Raw genomic sequence first — 14,160 nt, 5'->3', positions numbered from 1 at the left:
CACACACACACACACACACACACACACACACACACACACACACACACACACACACACACACACACACACACACACACACACACACACACACACACACACACACACACACACACACACACACACACACAGGTGAACCCTGCAATCCTAGGATTGTACAGTACTCCCTCCTCCCACTTTGGAGTCCCTTCTTCTGCTAATTGAAATACCAGGCAGATATAGTTGATGTGGGAGTTTACTGATAACGATGTGGGATCTTTGAATTCCCTGACACAATTCATTGTGTGGTTATGTACCCCGCTGGTCTGCCAGCCAGGCCTCAACTCTCTCCTCATTAGCCCACTGCAGGGGCACTGAGTCACAGCACACAGCCCAGACACAGACACAGACCCAGTCTCACCCAGACCCAGCAGGGACCACTGTGACCTCCCTGGTACTGGCAAAGAGAGCAGAGCACACACAGGCCCATAAGCATGAACACATACATACAGTGCCTTGCAAAAGTATTCATCCTCCTTGGCGTTTTTCCTATTTTGTTGCATTACAACCTGTAATTTAAATAGATTTTTATGTGGATTTCATGTAATGGACATACACAAAATAGTCCAAATTGGTGAAGTGAAATGAAAAAAATAACTTGTTTCAAAAAAGTATAAAAAATAAATAATGGAAAAGTGGTGCGTGCATATGTATTCACCCCCTTTGCTATGAAGCCCCTAAATAAGATCTGGTGCAACCAATTACCTTCAGAAGTCACATAATTAGTTAAATAAAGTCCACTTGTGTGCAATCTAAGTGTCACATGATCTGTCACATGATCTTAGTATATATACACCTGTTCTGAAAGAACCCAGAGTCTGCAACACCACTAAGCAAGGTGCACCACCAAGCAAGCGGCACCATGAAGACCAAGGAGCTCTCCAAACAGGTCAGGGACAAAGTTGTGGAGAAGTACAGATCAGGGTTGGGTTATAAAAAAATATCCGTAACTTTTAACATTCCACGGAGCACCATTACAGTTTTTTCCGACTGCTTACACACAAAATCTTTTTCATGTCACACGATTTTTGAAACCTCTCACTCAAAGTGCAAAACTACACACCAAATCTCCAAAACCATAAGCTATTTCTCAGCCTTTGACTCATTTGTCAATTGCATAAAACACTTTTTTCAAAACACTACACACAATTCTCTACCTAAAACACAAAAATCTAACAGGAAGTGACTTGCTTTCCTTTTCCAAACACAACCATTCAAAATGCTACACTTATTCACCAGGTCACACACACACTCTTCACATCAGCAAACACTAATTGCTTAACTGATCACTAACCAATCACTGCTTTACTGTAGTATAGGCCTATAAATAGGTCAAAGGTCAGATTACCTGTTTTGAACAATGGATGCCAACAATGGACAGAGAGCAAGAGGAGTAGGAGGGAGAGGCAGGGGACAACAACGAGGACAAATTCAAAGACGAAGTGTTGGAAGAGGAGGAGAAGGAGGAAGAGGAAAATGAAGAGGAAGAGGAAGAGGAAGAAGAGGACGAGGGCAAAGAAGAGAAGGAAGGAGATTTATTTATGTGGATGAGGTTGGCTTCAACCTCACCAAAACCAGGCGCCGCGGAAGAAATGTAAAAGGACAGAGGGCAATTACCAATGTCCCTGGACAGCGTGGGGGTAATATAACTATGTGTGCTGCCATCACTCAAAACGGGGTCCTCCATCACAATGCCACACTGGGTCCGTACAAGACCGGCCATAGGCTCACTTTTCTGGATGCAATTTACACAATGCTTGTCCCTGATCCAGATCAGGAGCCTGCTAGATTTGTGGTTATATGGGACAATGTTAGTTTTCACCGGGCTGTTTTGGTCCAAAACTGGTTTGCCACCCATCCACAATTTGTAGTTTTGTACCTACCCTCATATTCACCTTTTCTAAATCCCATAGAGGAATTCTTCTCAGCCTGGCGCTGGAAAGTGTATGATTGCCAACCCTATGCCCGCATGCCGCTTCTCCAGGCAATGGAGGACGCATGTGGGGACATAGAGGTTGCCTCTGTCCAAGGTTGGATACGCCATGCTAGGAGATACTTCCCTCGATGTTTGGCAAGAGAAAACGTATCTTGTGATGTGGACAAAGTATTGTGGCCAGACCCAGCCCGGAGAAGAGATGAAGCGTAGCTTAGCACTGGTGACTGCCCACCCCCTACCAATTCCTGGACTGCCCCCCGGGACCCCACACACACAATTGTGTTCTTTACTGTATTCTAAAGAATATACTTTTGGTTTACATATGTTTATGGTTTTGTTGTGTGCTACTGTATACAACAGTAATGTTTGGCCTAATAAATATTTTCTGTTTATACATTGCATTGGTGTTTACAGTGTACTTGTTACCCCTCTCAGCAGATTACTTTCACTGTAGAACATTGTATTGAAATGTAGATATAAGCCTATGAAAGACCAAAGAGCTTTAGATTTAGAACAACAGTGTTTACATGGTATATCCAAAAATGTACTATTATGAAAGATGTGTTTGCCATTTGATGCAAATGCTTCATTCTGACATGTGTTTATGGCATTTTGAATGCAGTGTTACATTTTGAAGGAGATGTGAGGCATTTTGCATTTTGTGTGTGCAGTTTTGGGAATTGTGTGTAGAGTTTTGAAAAAAGGAGACATAGTTTTGAAAACATGTGTAAGCAGTTGGAAAAAACTGTAAATCCATTATTAAAAAATGGAAAGAATATGGCACCACAACAAACCTGCCAAGAGAGGGCCGCCCACCAAAACTCACGGACCAGGCAAGGAGGGCATTTATCAGAGAGGCAACAAAGAGACCAAAGATAACCCTGAAGGAGCTGCAAAGCTCCACAGCGGAGATTGGAGTATCTGTCCATAGGACCACTTTAAGCCGTACACTCCACAGAGCTGGGCTTTACAGAAGAGTGGCAAGAAAAAAGCCATTGCTTAAAGAAAAAAACAAGCAAACACGTTTGGTGTTCGCCAAAAGGCATGTGAGAGACTCCCCAAACATATAGAAGAAGGTACTCTGGTCAGATGAGACTAAAATTGAGCTTTTTGGCCATCAAGGAAAACGCTATGTCTAGCGCAAACCCAACACTTCTCATCACCCCGAGAACACCAACCATGGTGGTGTCAGCATCATGCTGTGGGGATGTTTTTCATCGGCAGGGACTGGGAAACTGGTCAGAATTGAAGGAATGATGGATGGCACTAAATACAGGGAAATTCTTGAGGGAAATCTGTTTGTCTTCCAGAGATTTGAGACTGGGACGGAGGTTCACCTTCCAGCAGGACAATGACCGTAAGCATACTGCTAAAGTAACACTCAAGTGGTTTAAGGGAAACATTTAAATGTCTTGAAATGGCCTAGTCAAAGCCCAGACCTCAATCCAATTGAGAATCCGTGGTATGATTTAAAGATTGCTGTACACCAGCGGAACCCATCCAACTTGAAGGAGCTGGAGCAGTTTTGCCTTGAAGAATGGGCAAAAATCCCAGTGGCTAGATGTGCCAAGTTATAGACATACCCCAAGAGGCTTGCAGCTGTAATTGCTGCAAAAGGTGCAAAGTATTGACTTTGGGGGGTGAATAGTTATGCACGCTCAAGTTTTCTGTTTTTTTTTGTCTTATTTCTTGTTTGTTTCACCCCAAAAAATATTTTGCATCTTCAAAGTGGTAGGCATGTTGTGTAAATCAAATGATACAACCACCCCCAAAAATCAATTTTAATTCCAGGTTGTAAGACAACAAAATAGGAAAAATGCCAAGGGGGGTGAATACTTTCACAAGCCACTGCACAGTACTTCCATGCACAGGCACGTACACATAATACACTCTGCACACACACATAGCCGTGCACACACACACACATGCAAGAACACATGAACAGAAACACTCACCCGTATGTGCATGTGAAGACACTGAGCACTGCCCAGCTCACTAGCCACGTCTTAGCTGACTCCAGTACACATACACACAATCACTTTCATATGTCAGATTAATCACATAGGCACATTTATGTTGCAGTCAGAAGGATTTTCTTAAATGCACTTAAATAGATTTAGATCCTTTCAGACGTTCCAAGGCAGTTGTGAACAGACACACACGCACACACGCACGCACGCACGCACGCGCACACGCGCACACACACACACACACACACACGAGCACACACACACACACACACACACCCACACACTTTAATTTGCACAACACTAGGAGTGATTGTATGGGCCCTGGTCTAAACAGAGCCATGTGCTGTGGAGACAGAAGACATTCAGGTGGCTATCATGAGACATGAGCCTGCTGCAGTCCTGTGCCCTGCCCGAGGGAGACACACACACATACACTCTCTCACACAAACCATTAGGCTGGATATTTACAGTACAGCACAAGGCCAGACTCCCTCTGCCAAGCAACCATTAACCATTAACGTCATACCCAGGACATGCTCAGCTCCTTAACTATGTGTTCTAGAAGACACACAGAAGAATGATTACTCAAGCTTTCCATGAATGCATCTTTCTTGTCTTTTTCCTTTATGTTGTATGTGATCACTCTGTGTTGTCCCCCTCCTCAACTCAATATCTTTATAGCCTTGAATTCTGAGTTCCAAATAACAAACCATCAAGCACACACACACAATAGCATATTTTCTGTATTTTACGGTACAAAAGCGATAATGGATGGAGAGCAGCAGTATTTTTACCTACTGTTGTTTACAGTAAGAATGAGGGAAATAATGGAAAATAATAAGTTATTAACAGTATTTTATAATGCAGTGAAATTGTATTAAAATAGGTAAAAGAAAAAGAGCAATTCTCTTTAACATGTCAAGAGAGCGTTTTTCAGTGCAGAATTCCCAGAAAAGGAAGATCAGTGATTCATTTAATATGCTTCCAGACCTCGACGTTAACAATGGGAGCAATAGGTTTCCAATGTCATTCATCACTAACCGATGTGAAAGTCCACACTTGGTATTTAGATTTGGTATTTATAAGCGACAGTACATTATATAGAGGTAATAATACACTGTATGTATCATACCCCATACATCGCAGTGCCGTCAGAAAGTATTCATACCCCTTGACTTATAATTATTTTAATTGTATTTTTCTCTCACCCATCTACACACAAGATCCCAAAATGACAAAGTGAGAACATGTTTTTAAACATTTTTGCAAATTTATTGAAAATGAAATACAGAAATATCTCATTTTCATAAGTACTCACACCTCTGAGTCAATACTTTGTAGAATGCACCTTTGGCAGCGATAACAGCTGTGAGTCTTTCTGGTAAGTCTCTAAGAGCTTTCCACACCCGGATTGTGCAACATTTGCCCGTTATTCTTTACAAAATTCTTCGGGCTCTGTCAAATTGGTTGTTGATCATTGCTAGACAACCATAGACTTTCAAGTAGATTTAAGTCAAATCTGTACCTCAGCCACTCAGGAACATTTACTGTCTTCTTGGTAAGCAACTCCAGTGTAGATTTGGCCTTGTGTTTTAGGTTATTGTCCTGCTGAAAGGTGAATTAATCTCCCAGTCTGGTGGAAAGCAGACTGAACCAGGTTTTCCTCTAGGATTTTGCCTGCCTGTCCATTCTCTTTATACCCCCCCCTGAAAAACTCCTCAGTCCTTATCGATTACAAGCATACCCATTACATGATGCAGCCACCACTATGCTTGAAAATATGGAGTGGTACTCAGTAATGTGTTGCATTGGATTTGCCTCAAACAAAACATTTGTATTTAGGACAAAAAGTTAATTGCTTTGCCACATTTTTTTGCAGTATCACTTTAGAGCTTTCTTCTTTTCACTCTGTCAATTACAGTGGGGAAAAAAAGTATTTAGTCAGCCACCAATTGTGCAAGTTCTCCCACTTAAAAAGATGAGAGAGGCCTGTAATTTTCATCATAGGTACACGTCAACTATGACAGACAAATTGAGAAAAAAAAATCCAGAAAATCACATTGTAGGATTTTTTATGAATTTATTTGCAAATTATGGTGGAAAATAAGTATTTGGTCACCTACAAACAAGCAAGATTTCTGGCTCTCACAGACCTGTAACTTCTTCTTTAAGAGGCTCCTCTGTCCCCCACTCGTTACCTGTATTAATGGCACCTGTTTGAACTTGTTATCAGTATAAAAGACACCTGTCCACAACCTCAAACAGTCACACTCCAAACTCCACTATGGCCAAGACCAAAGAGCTGTCAAAGGACACCAGAAACAAAATTGTAAACCTGCACCAGGCTGGGAAGACTGAATCTGCAATAGGTAAGCAGCTTGGTTTGAAGAAATCAACTGTGGGAGCAATTATTAGGAAATGGAAGACATACAAGACCACTGATAATCTCCCTCGATCTGGGGCTCCACGCAAGATCTCACCCCATGGGGTCAAAATGATCACAAGAACGGTGAGCAAAAATCCCAGAACCACACGGGGGGACCTAGTGAATGACCTGCAGAGAGCTGGGACCAAAGTAACAAAGCCTACCATCAGTAACACACTACGCCGCCAGGGACTCAAATCCTGCAGTGCAAGACGTGTCCCCCTGCTTAAGCCAGTACATGTCCAGGCCCGTCTGAAGTTTGCTAGAGTGCATTTGGATGATCCAGAAGAGGATTGGGAGAATGTCATATGGTCAGATGAAACCTAAATATAACTTTTTGGTAAAAACTCAACTCATCGTGTTTGGAGGACAAAGAATGCTGAGTTGCATCCAAAGAACACCATACCTACTGTGAAGCATGGGGGTGGAAACATCATGCTTTGGGGCTGTTTTTCTGCAAAGGGACCAGGACGACTGATCCGTGTAAAGGAAAGAATGAATGGGGCCATGTATCGTGAGATTTTGAGTGAAAACCTCCTTCCATCAGCAAGGGCATTGAAGATGAAACATGGCTGGGTCTTTCAGCATGACAATGATCCCAAACACACCGCCCGGGCAACGAAGGAGTGGCTTCGTAAGAAGCATTTCAAGGTCCTGGAGTGGTCTAGCCAGTCTCCAGATCTCAACCCCATAGAAAATCTTTGGAGGGAGTTGAAAGTCCGTGTTGCCCAGCGACAGCCCCAAAACATCACTGCTCTAGAGGAGATCTGCATGGAGGAATGGGCCAAAATACCAGCAACAGTGTGTGAAAACCTTGTGAAGACTTACAGAAAACGTTTGACCTGTGTCATTGCCAACAAAGGGTATATAACAAAAGTATTGAGAAACTTTTGTTATTGACCAAATACTTATTTTCCACCATAATTTGCAAATAAATTCATTAAAAATCCTACAATGTGTTTTTCTGGATTTTTTTTTCTCATTTTGTCTGTCATAGTTGACGTGTACCTATGATGAAAATTACAGGCCTCTCTCATCTTTTTAAGTGGGAGAACTTGCACAATTGGTGGCTGACTAAATATTTTTTTTCCCCACTGTATGTTAGTATTGTGAATTAACTACAATGTTGTTGATTCATCCTCAGTTTTCTCCTATCACAGCCATTAAACTCTGTAACTGTTTTGAAGTCACCTTTGGCCTCATGAAATCCCTGAACGGTTTCCTTCCTCTCCGGCAACTGAGTTAGGAAGGACACCTGTATCTTTGTAGTGACTGGGTGTATTGATACACCATCTAAAGTGTCATTAATAACTTCACCATACTCAAAGGGATATTCAATGTCTGCTTTTTTCTACCAATAGGTGCCCTTCTTTGCGAGGCGTTGGAAAACCTCTCTGTTTTTTGTGGTTGAATCTGTGTTTGAAATTCACTGCTTAATGGAGATACCTTACAGATAATTGTATGTGTGGGGTACAGAGATGAGGTAGTCATTCAAAAATCATGTTAAACACTATTATTGCACACAGAGTGCATGCAACTTATTATGTGACCTGTTAAACAGATTTTTACTCCTGAACTTATTGAGGCTTGCCATTTCAAAGGAGTTGAATACTTATTGACTCAAGACATTTCAGCTTTTCATTTGTAATTCATTTTTTTTAAATTCGAAAAACATAATTCCACTTTGACATTATGGAGTGTCGTGTTTAGGCCAGTGACACAAAAATCTCAGTTTAATCCATTTGAAATTCAGGCTGTAACAAAATGTGGAAAAAGTCAAGGGGTGTGAATACTTTCTGAAGGCACTGTGGTTTTATCCCAAGTGTTGGCAAAATGTGAAGCCAGCATTTGGTTGCCTAGATATAGTGGTCAGGTTCTAAATGAAAGGAATTATTTTCCATTTTCCATTGAGTTTTTAGTCATGAAGCAGAAGCTTTTATCCAGAGAGACTTACAATACCAAGTGCATTTCAACAAGCAGGCAAAAAACTAACACTTTTTATGAGCATCATATGTAAAACCCTCCTCAAAGGGAATGCTAGTAACACACTAACACATTCTGTGTGTGTGTCTGTGTGTGTGTGTGCATACATGTGTGTGTGTGTGCGTGTGTGTGTGTTTGTGTGTGTGTCAACAGGAGAACCACTGCCTGCGTATTAAGATTCTTGGTGACTGCTACTACTGTGTGTCTGGGCTGCCAGAGGCCCGGGCCGACCACGCATCCTGCTGTGTGGAGATGGGTGTGGACATGATCGAGGCCATCTCGTGAGTATGGCACGGCCAAATACATATAAACGGTGTATATTACATAAATGTATGTCTATGGACACAACAGACCTGGTCTGGTCTGGCTCTGTCCAGCACAGCTCACACTAAAACAACCTTGTCTAGAGAGAATTGAGTTTCATTCCAAAACGCTATATATCAATTTTCAGAAATGTTGGTAAATGAGCTTTTATTGTTTAAAAACCTTATGAAAGAGATTGGTATGTTTTTTCACCACCTAATTACTGCACGGGGTTGTTCAATAGCAGACATGTATATGATTGAAATCTATCACTTGATGGTTTCATTTCAGAGAGACAAATAATCATGTTGTTTAGCAAAATGCTATATTTCACTCTCAGAGAGATAAGTAGTAGATCTGTATGTAATATGACATTTTAGTCATTTAGTGGATGCTCTTATCCAGAAAGACTTACAGTAAGTGCATTCATCTTAAAATAGCTAGGTGAGACAACCACATATCACAGTCAAATATACAGGATACGAACATTCCATTCCAGCTAAACAATGTATATATAGCGTTTTGCAAAAAAAACATTTTCATACACATCTAAAATCTATGAATAAAAAATCTGAGAACAGTTATATTATACACACACATGAAGTTACCCAAAATGATTGACAAACACAAATGTGAAAAATAGGTTGATATTGCGTTTTGGAAATAAACTCTACAATTGTTCTTCAACTCTGGTCCTGGAGAGCCACAGGATGTACAAGCCTTGTTTCAGACAGGTGGTAGGAGGCAGGTGTGCATTAGTGCCATAGTACTCCTCCACTTCCAAGCCCAGAGAAACCAGAAAGGTTCAAATCAGGTTCACTCTATACCCATGAAGAGGCACTTAGCCTAATTTGTGTCTGCAGAGTTTGAGTCAATGAGTCCAGGACAGGTGCTTGGTGTGCTTGAAACAGTATTTCTTTGTGGTTTCTGGTTGGTGTTTGCTGAGAGAGATAAGGGCTGGCTGATTTATTGATTGGCTGTTTCTGAATGATGAGACAGATGTCTGTCTCCACCCACAGACCTGACTGTCTGCCCCTCAGCACTCCTGTCATCAGTAGTGTGTTTGTGTGTGTGTGCGTGTGTGTGTCAATGTGTGTGTGTGTGTGCGCGTTCGTGCAATTGACTGTGTTTTCGTCCCTTAGACCAGAGCGGCTGTGGTTATTGCATTTCTACTTCACTTAGCTCTCTCCTTTTTCTAAGCAGTCCCCCAACTTCCATGATGCAATAACATGGAACAATGTTGAAAAATCTAGAATATTGCCACTGATTAAGAATTTAAAAGCCGACCTATGCCCAGTCAGTTGAAAAATGACCATACTGTAGTGAGAAAATATTCTGGGTCAGTGTCCCTGCCCTCTACATTCACACAGAGTCAGCGAGGCACCGCATTAGGAGACTGCTCTGAGGTTGTCCTCAGTTTTTTTTTTTTTTTTTGGGGGTGGATCAGCTTAATATTGCAGATAGATTGTATCTTCTATCAATGTAATTGTCTTCATCACTTCCAGTCCCCCATGTTTTTTATATACAGTGGGGAGAACAAGTATTTGATACACTGCCGATTTTGCAGGTTTTCCTACTTACAAAGCATGTAGAGGTCTGTAATTTTTATCATAGGTACACTTCAACTGTGAGAGACTAATCTAAAACAAAAATCCAGAAAATCACATTGTATGATTTTTAAATAATTAATTTGCATTTTATTGCATGACATAAGTATTTGATACATCAGAAAAGCAGAACTTAATATTTGGTACAGAAACCTTTGTTTGCAATTACAGAGATCATACATTTCCTGTAGGTCTTGACCAGGTTTGCACACACTGCAGCAGGGATTTTGGCCCACTCCTCCATAAAGACCTTCTCCAGATCCTTCAGGTTTCGGGGCTGTCACTGGGCAATACGGACTTTCAGCTCCATCCAAAGATTTTCTATTTGGTTCAGGTCGGGAGACTGGCTAGGCCACTCCAGGACCTTGAGATGCTTCTTACGGAGCCACTCCTTAGTTGCCCTGGCTGTGTGTTTCGGGTCGTTGTCATGCTGGAAGACCCAGCCACGACCTATCTTCAATGCTCTTACTGAGGGAAGGAGGTTGTTGGCCAAGATCTCGCGATACATGGCCCCATCCATCCTCCCCTCAATACGGTGCAGTCGTCCCGTCCCCTTTGCAGAAAAGCATCCCCAAAGAATGATGTTTCCACCTCCATGCTTCACGGTTGGGATGGTGTTCTTGGGGTTGTACTCATCCTTCTTCTTCCTCCAAACACGGCGAGTGGAGTTTCGACCAAAAAGTTCTATTTTTGTCTCATCAGACCACATGAACTTCTCCCATTCCTCCTCTGGATCATCCAGATGGTCATTGGCAAACTTCAGACGGGCCTGGACATGCGCTGGCTTGAGCAGGGGGACCTTGCGTGCGCTGCAGGATTTTAATCCATGACGGCGTAGTGTGTTACTAATGGTTTTCTTTGAGACTGTGGTCCCAGCTCTCTTCAGGTCATTGACCAGGTCCTGCCGTGTAGTTCTGGGCTGATCCCTCACCTTCCTCTTGACCATTGATGCCCCACGAGGTGAGATCTTGCATGAAGCCCCAGACCGAGGGTGATTGACCGTCATCTTGAACTTCTTCCATTTTCTAATAATTGCGCCAACAGTTGTTGCCTTCTCACCAAGCTGCTTGCCTATTGTCCTGTAGCCCATCCCAGCCTTGTGCAGGTCTACAATTTTAACCCTGATGTCCTTACACAGCTCTCTGGTCTTGGCCATTGTGGAGAGGTTGGAGTCTGTTTGATTGAGTGTGTGGACAGGTGTCTTTTATACAGGTAACGAGTTCAAACAGGTGCAGTTAATACAGGTAATGAGTGGAGAACAGGAGGGCTTCTTAAAGAAAAACTAACAGGTCTGTGAGAGCCGGAATTCTTACTGGTTGGTAGGTGATCAAATACTTATGTCATGCAATAAAATGCAAATTAATTACTAAAAAATCATACAATATGATTTTCTGGATTTTTGTTGAAGTGTACCTATGATAAAAATTACAGACCTCTACATGCTTTGTAAGTAGGAAAACCTGCAAAATCGGCAGTGTATCAAATACTTGTTCACCCCACTGTATATACTCCCCTTTATTACTTTTCAACCCCTCCATCCTTTCCCTACTTGGAGTAAATTAGTGAACAACAATGCCCAGGCCTCTACTTCCGATCTATACTTACTATCTACACCTTATGGACAGAGTTAATTTTACAATAATTATATTATATATATATAATTATTTATTTTTTTGCTCCTGAACTTCTTCTACTCTCAACCTCTCCGATCATTTTCATGATGTCCATCCGGTTTGCTTCTATATGCCATATCTTTCTAACTGTGCTCTTTCCCAAAAGCTCCCAACATACAACCTATATAATTATAATGGACACAGTATGCTTACATTATTAGCTATCTTTGTTATTATTTGTTGTTATTTGTTATTAGTCCCATCCTTCAACTCTTTTCAATACCTCCCATCTATCTCTTAACACCATCCATATAGGATTTCTATTTGCCATATATATTTCAACCGTACTGTGATGTTTTACAAGAGTTCTGAACCTTTCTATTCTCATTGCTTCTACAGATTGTGAATTAAAAATAAACATTTTTGCTAAAAGTATTATTATATTATTGATTGATTGACTATGACTTTTCAGATCACCCAGTAATGCTATCTGGGAAGGTTAGCTCCAGGTAAATATTGCAATCCTTTAGCCATTCCTGGACCTGTGTCCAAAAACAAGCTACAAATGGACAGAACCAAAACAAATGATCTAATGATTCTGTCTCTTCACAGCAAAATCTGCAGAGCTGGGAAGATTGTATCCCCCATATAAATAACATTATATTGGTAGCAAGAATTTTATATAATAATTTAAATTGAAAGATTCAAATTTTTTAATCCGGTGTCGTTTTGCGTGTCAGTTCATAAACATTATGCCATGGGATCGGTACGTCAAAGATCTCTTCCCAACTATTTTGCAATCTATATGGGACGGCTGTCAATCCTTTGGTCCTTCAGTGAAACTGATATACTTTTTTATTTATCACAGTTTTCCTTCACCAATTATGTTCTTTAATGCAAGGCCGACAGACAAGTTCCTTACTTTCTCCCCCTTCCACTTTCCTCTTCCACTTTTGCGGTAAGGTTGCAATTATTTGGTTGTAATTTTGGGTAGAGCAGACATTTCCATATGTTTTTGTTAGCTGCATGTGCGACATAACTCCACCAGTCCTACCGATGATATCATTTACGAAGATTATACCTTTTTTAAACATTCTGTCAAAAAATAAAGTTTTTTTGTCAATTAGTATATTTGAATTTAACCACAATATTTGTTGCATTATTTGTTCTGTCGTTTCTGGAGGATTAAATTGAAATTGCAACCAACTTTCTATGGCTTGTTTTAGAAATAGTGATATTTGGGAGATGATTTCCTTTTCAAATAACTGCAAATGAGTTGTTGTAATCTGAATAAAGGGAAAAAGGCCTTTCTTGAACATTGGGTGAGACAATCTTACTAATTTGCTTGAGAACCAGTTCGGGTTTAAGTATAACTTTTGTATGACTGAAGCTTTTAGTGATAGGTCTAATGCTTTAATAATTTCTGTCCTCCGAATTCATATTCATTATATAAATATGCCCTTTTAATTTTGTCTGGCTTGCCGTTCCAAATAAAATTGAATATTTTTTTCTCATATAATTTAAAAAACTGTTCGCTAGGCGTAGGCAAGACCATAAGCAAATAGATAAACTGGGATAATACTAAAGAGTTAATCAGGGTGATTTTTCCACAAATTGACAGGTATTTTCCTTTCCATGGTAGTAAGATCTTATCTATTTTTGCTAACTTTCTATTAACATTTATTGAAGTGAGATCATTTATTTCCTTTGGGATATGTATTCCGAGTATATCCACATCACCATCAGACCATTTTATTGGTAAACTACATGGTAATGTATAAATTGTATTTTTTAGTGATCCAATACGTAATATAGTACATTTGTCATAATTTGGTTGTAATCCAGAGAGGTTAGAAAATGTATCTAGATCCTCTATGAGGCTGTGGAGGGATTCTAGTTGTGGATTTAAAAGAAAACATGAATCATCAGCGTACAATGACACCTTTGTTTTTAAGCCCTGTATTTCTAATCCTCTGATATTATTATTGGATCTGATTTTAATAGCTAACATCTCGATGGCCACAATAAATAGATATGCCGATAGTGGACAACCTTGTTTCACTCCTCTTGACAGTTTAAAACTTTCGGAGAAATAGCCATTATTTACTATTTTACACCTAGGGTTACTATACATGATTTTGACCCATTTTATAAGAGATTCTCCAAAATTGAAATGCTCCAGGTATTTATATATAAACCCCAGTCGAATTTTATCAAATGCCTTTTCGAAGTCTGCTATGAATAGCAGGCCTGGTTTCACATATTTTCCATAGTGTTCTATTGTTTC

General features: G+C 40.5%; 1 protein-coding gene across 1 annotated transcript in view; it reads left to right on the top strand.

Annotated features, from left to right (window-relative positions):
* Positions 1 to 14,160, top strand: part of LOC121537021 (adenylate cyclase type 5-like) — a 134,669-nt gene that overhangs the window by 95,959 nt on the left and 24,550 nt on the right. Inside the window, exon 5 of the mRNA XM_041844752.2 lies at positions 8,504 to 8,631. Within this exon, the coding sequence (XP_041700686.2) occupies positions 8,504 to 8,631 (128 nt within the window). The remainder of the gene's footprint in view (positions 1 to 8,503; positions 8,632 to 14,160) is intronic.

The sequence above is a fragment of the Coregonus clupeaformis genome, chromosome 23 (assembly GCF_020615455.1).
Source record: "Coregonus clupeaformis isolate EN_2021a chromosome 23, ASM2061545v1, whole genome shotgun sequence".
Classification (NCBI taxonomy): Eukaryota; Metazoa; Chordata; class Actinopteri; order Salmoniformes; family Salmonidae; genus Coregonus; species Coregonus clupeaformis.
The sequence above is the reverse complement of the archived record's forward strand: the minus strand, read 5'-3'. Positions and strand labels throughout refer to the sequence as shown.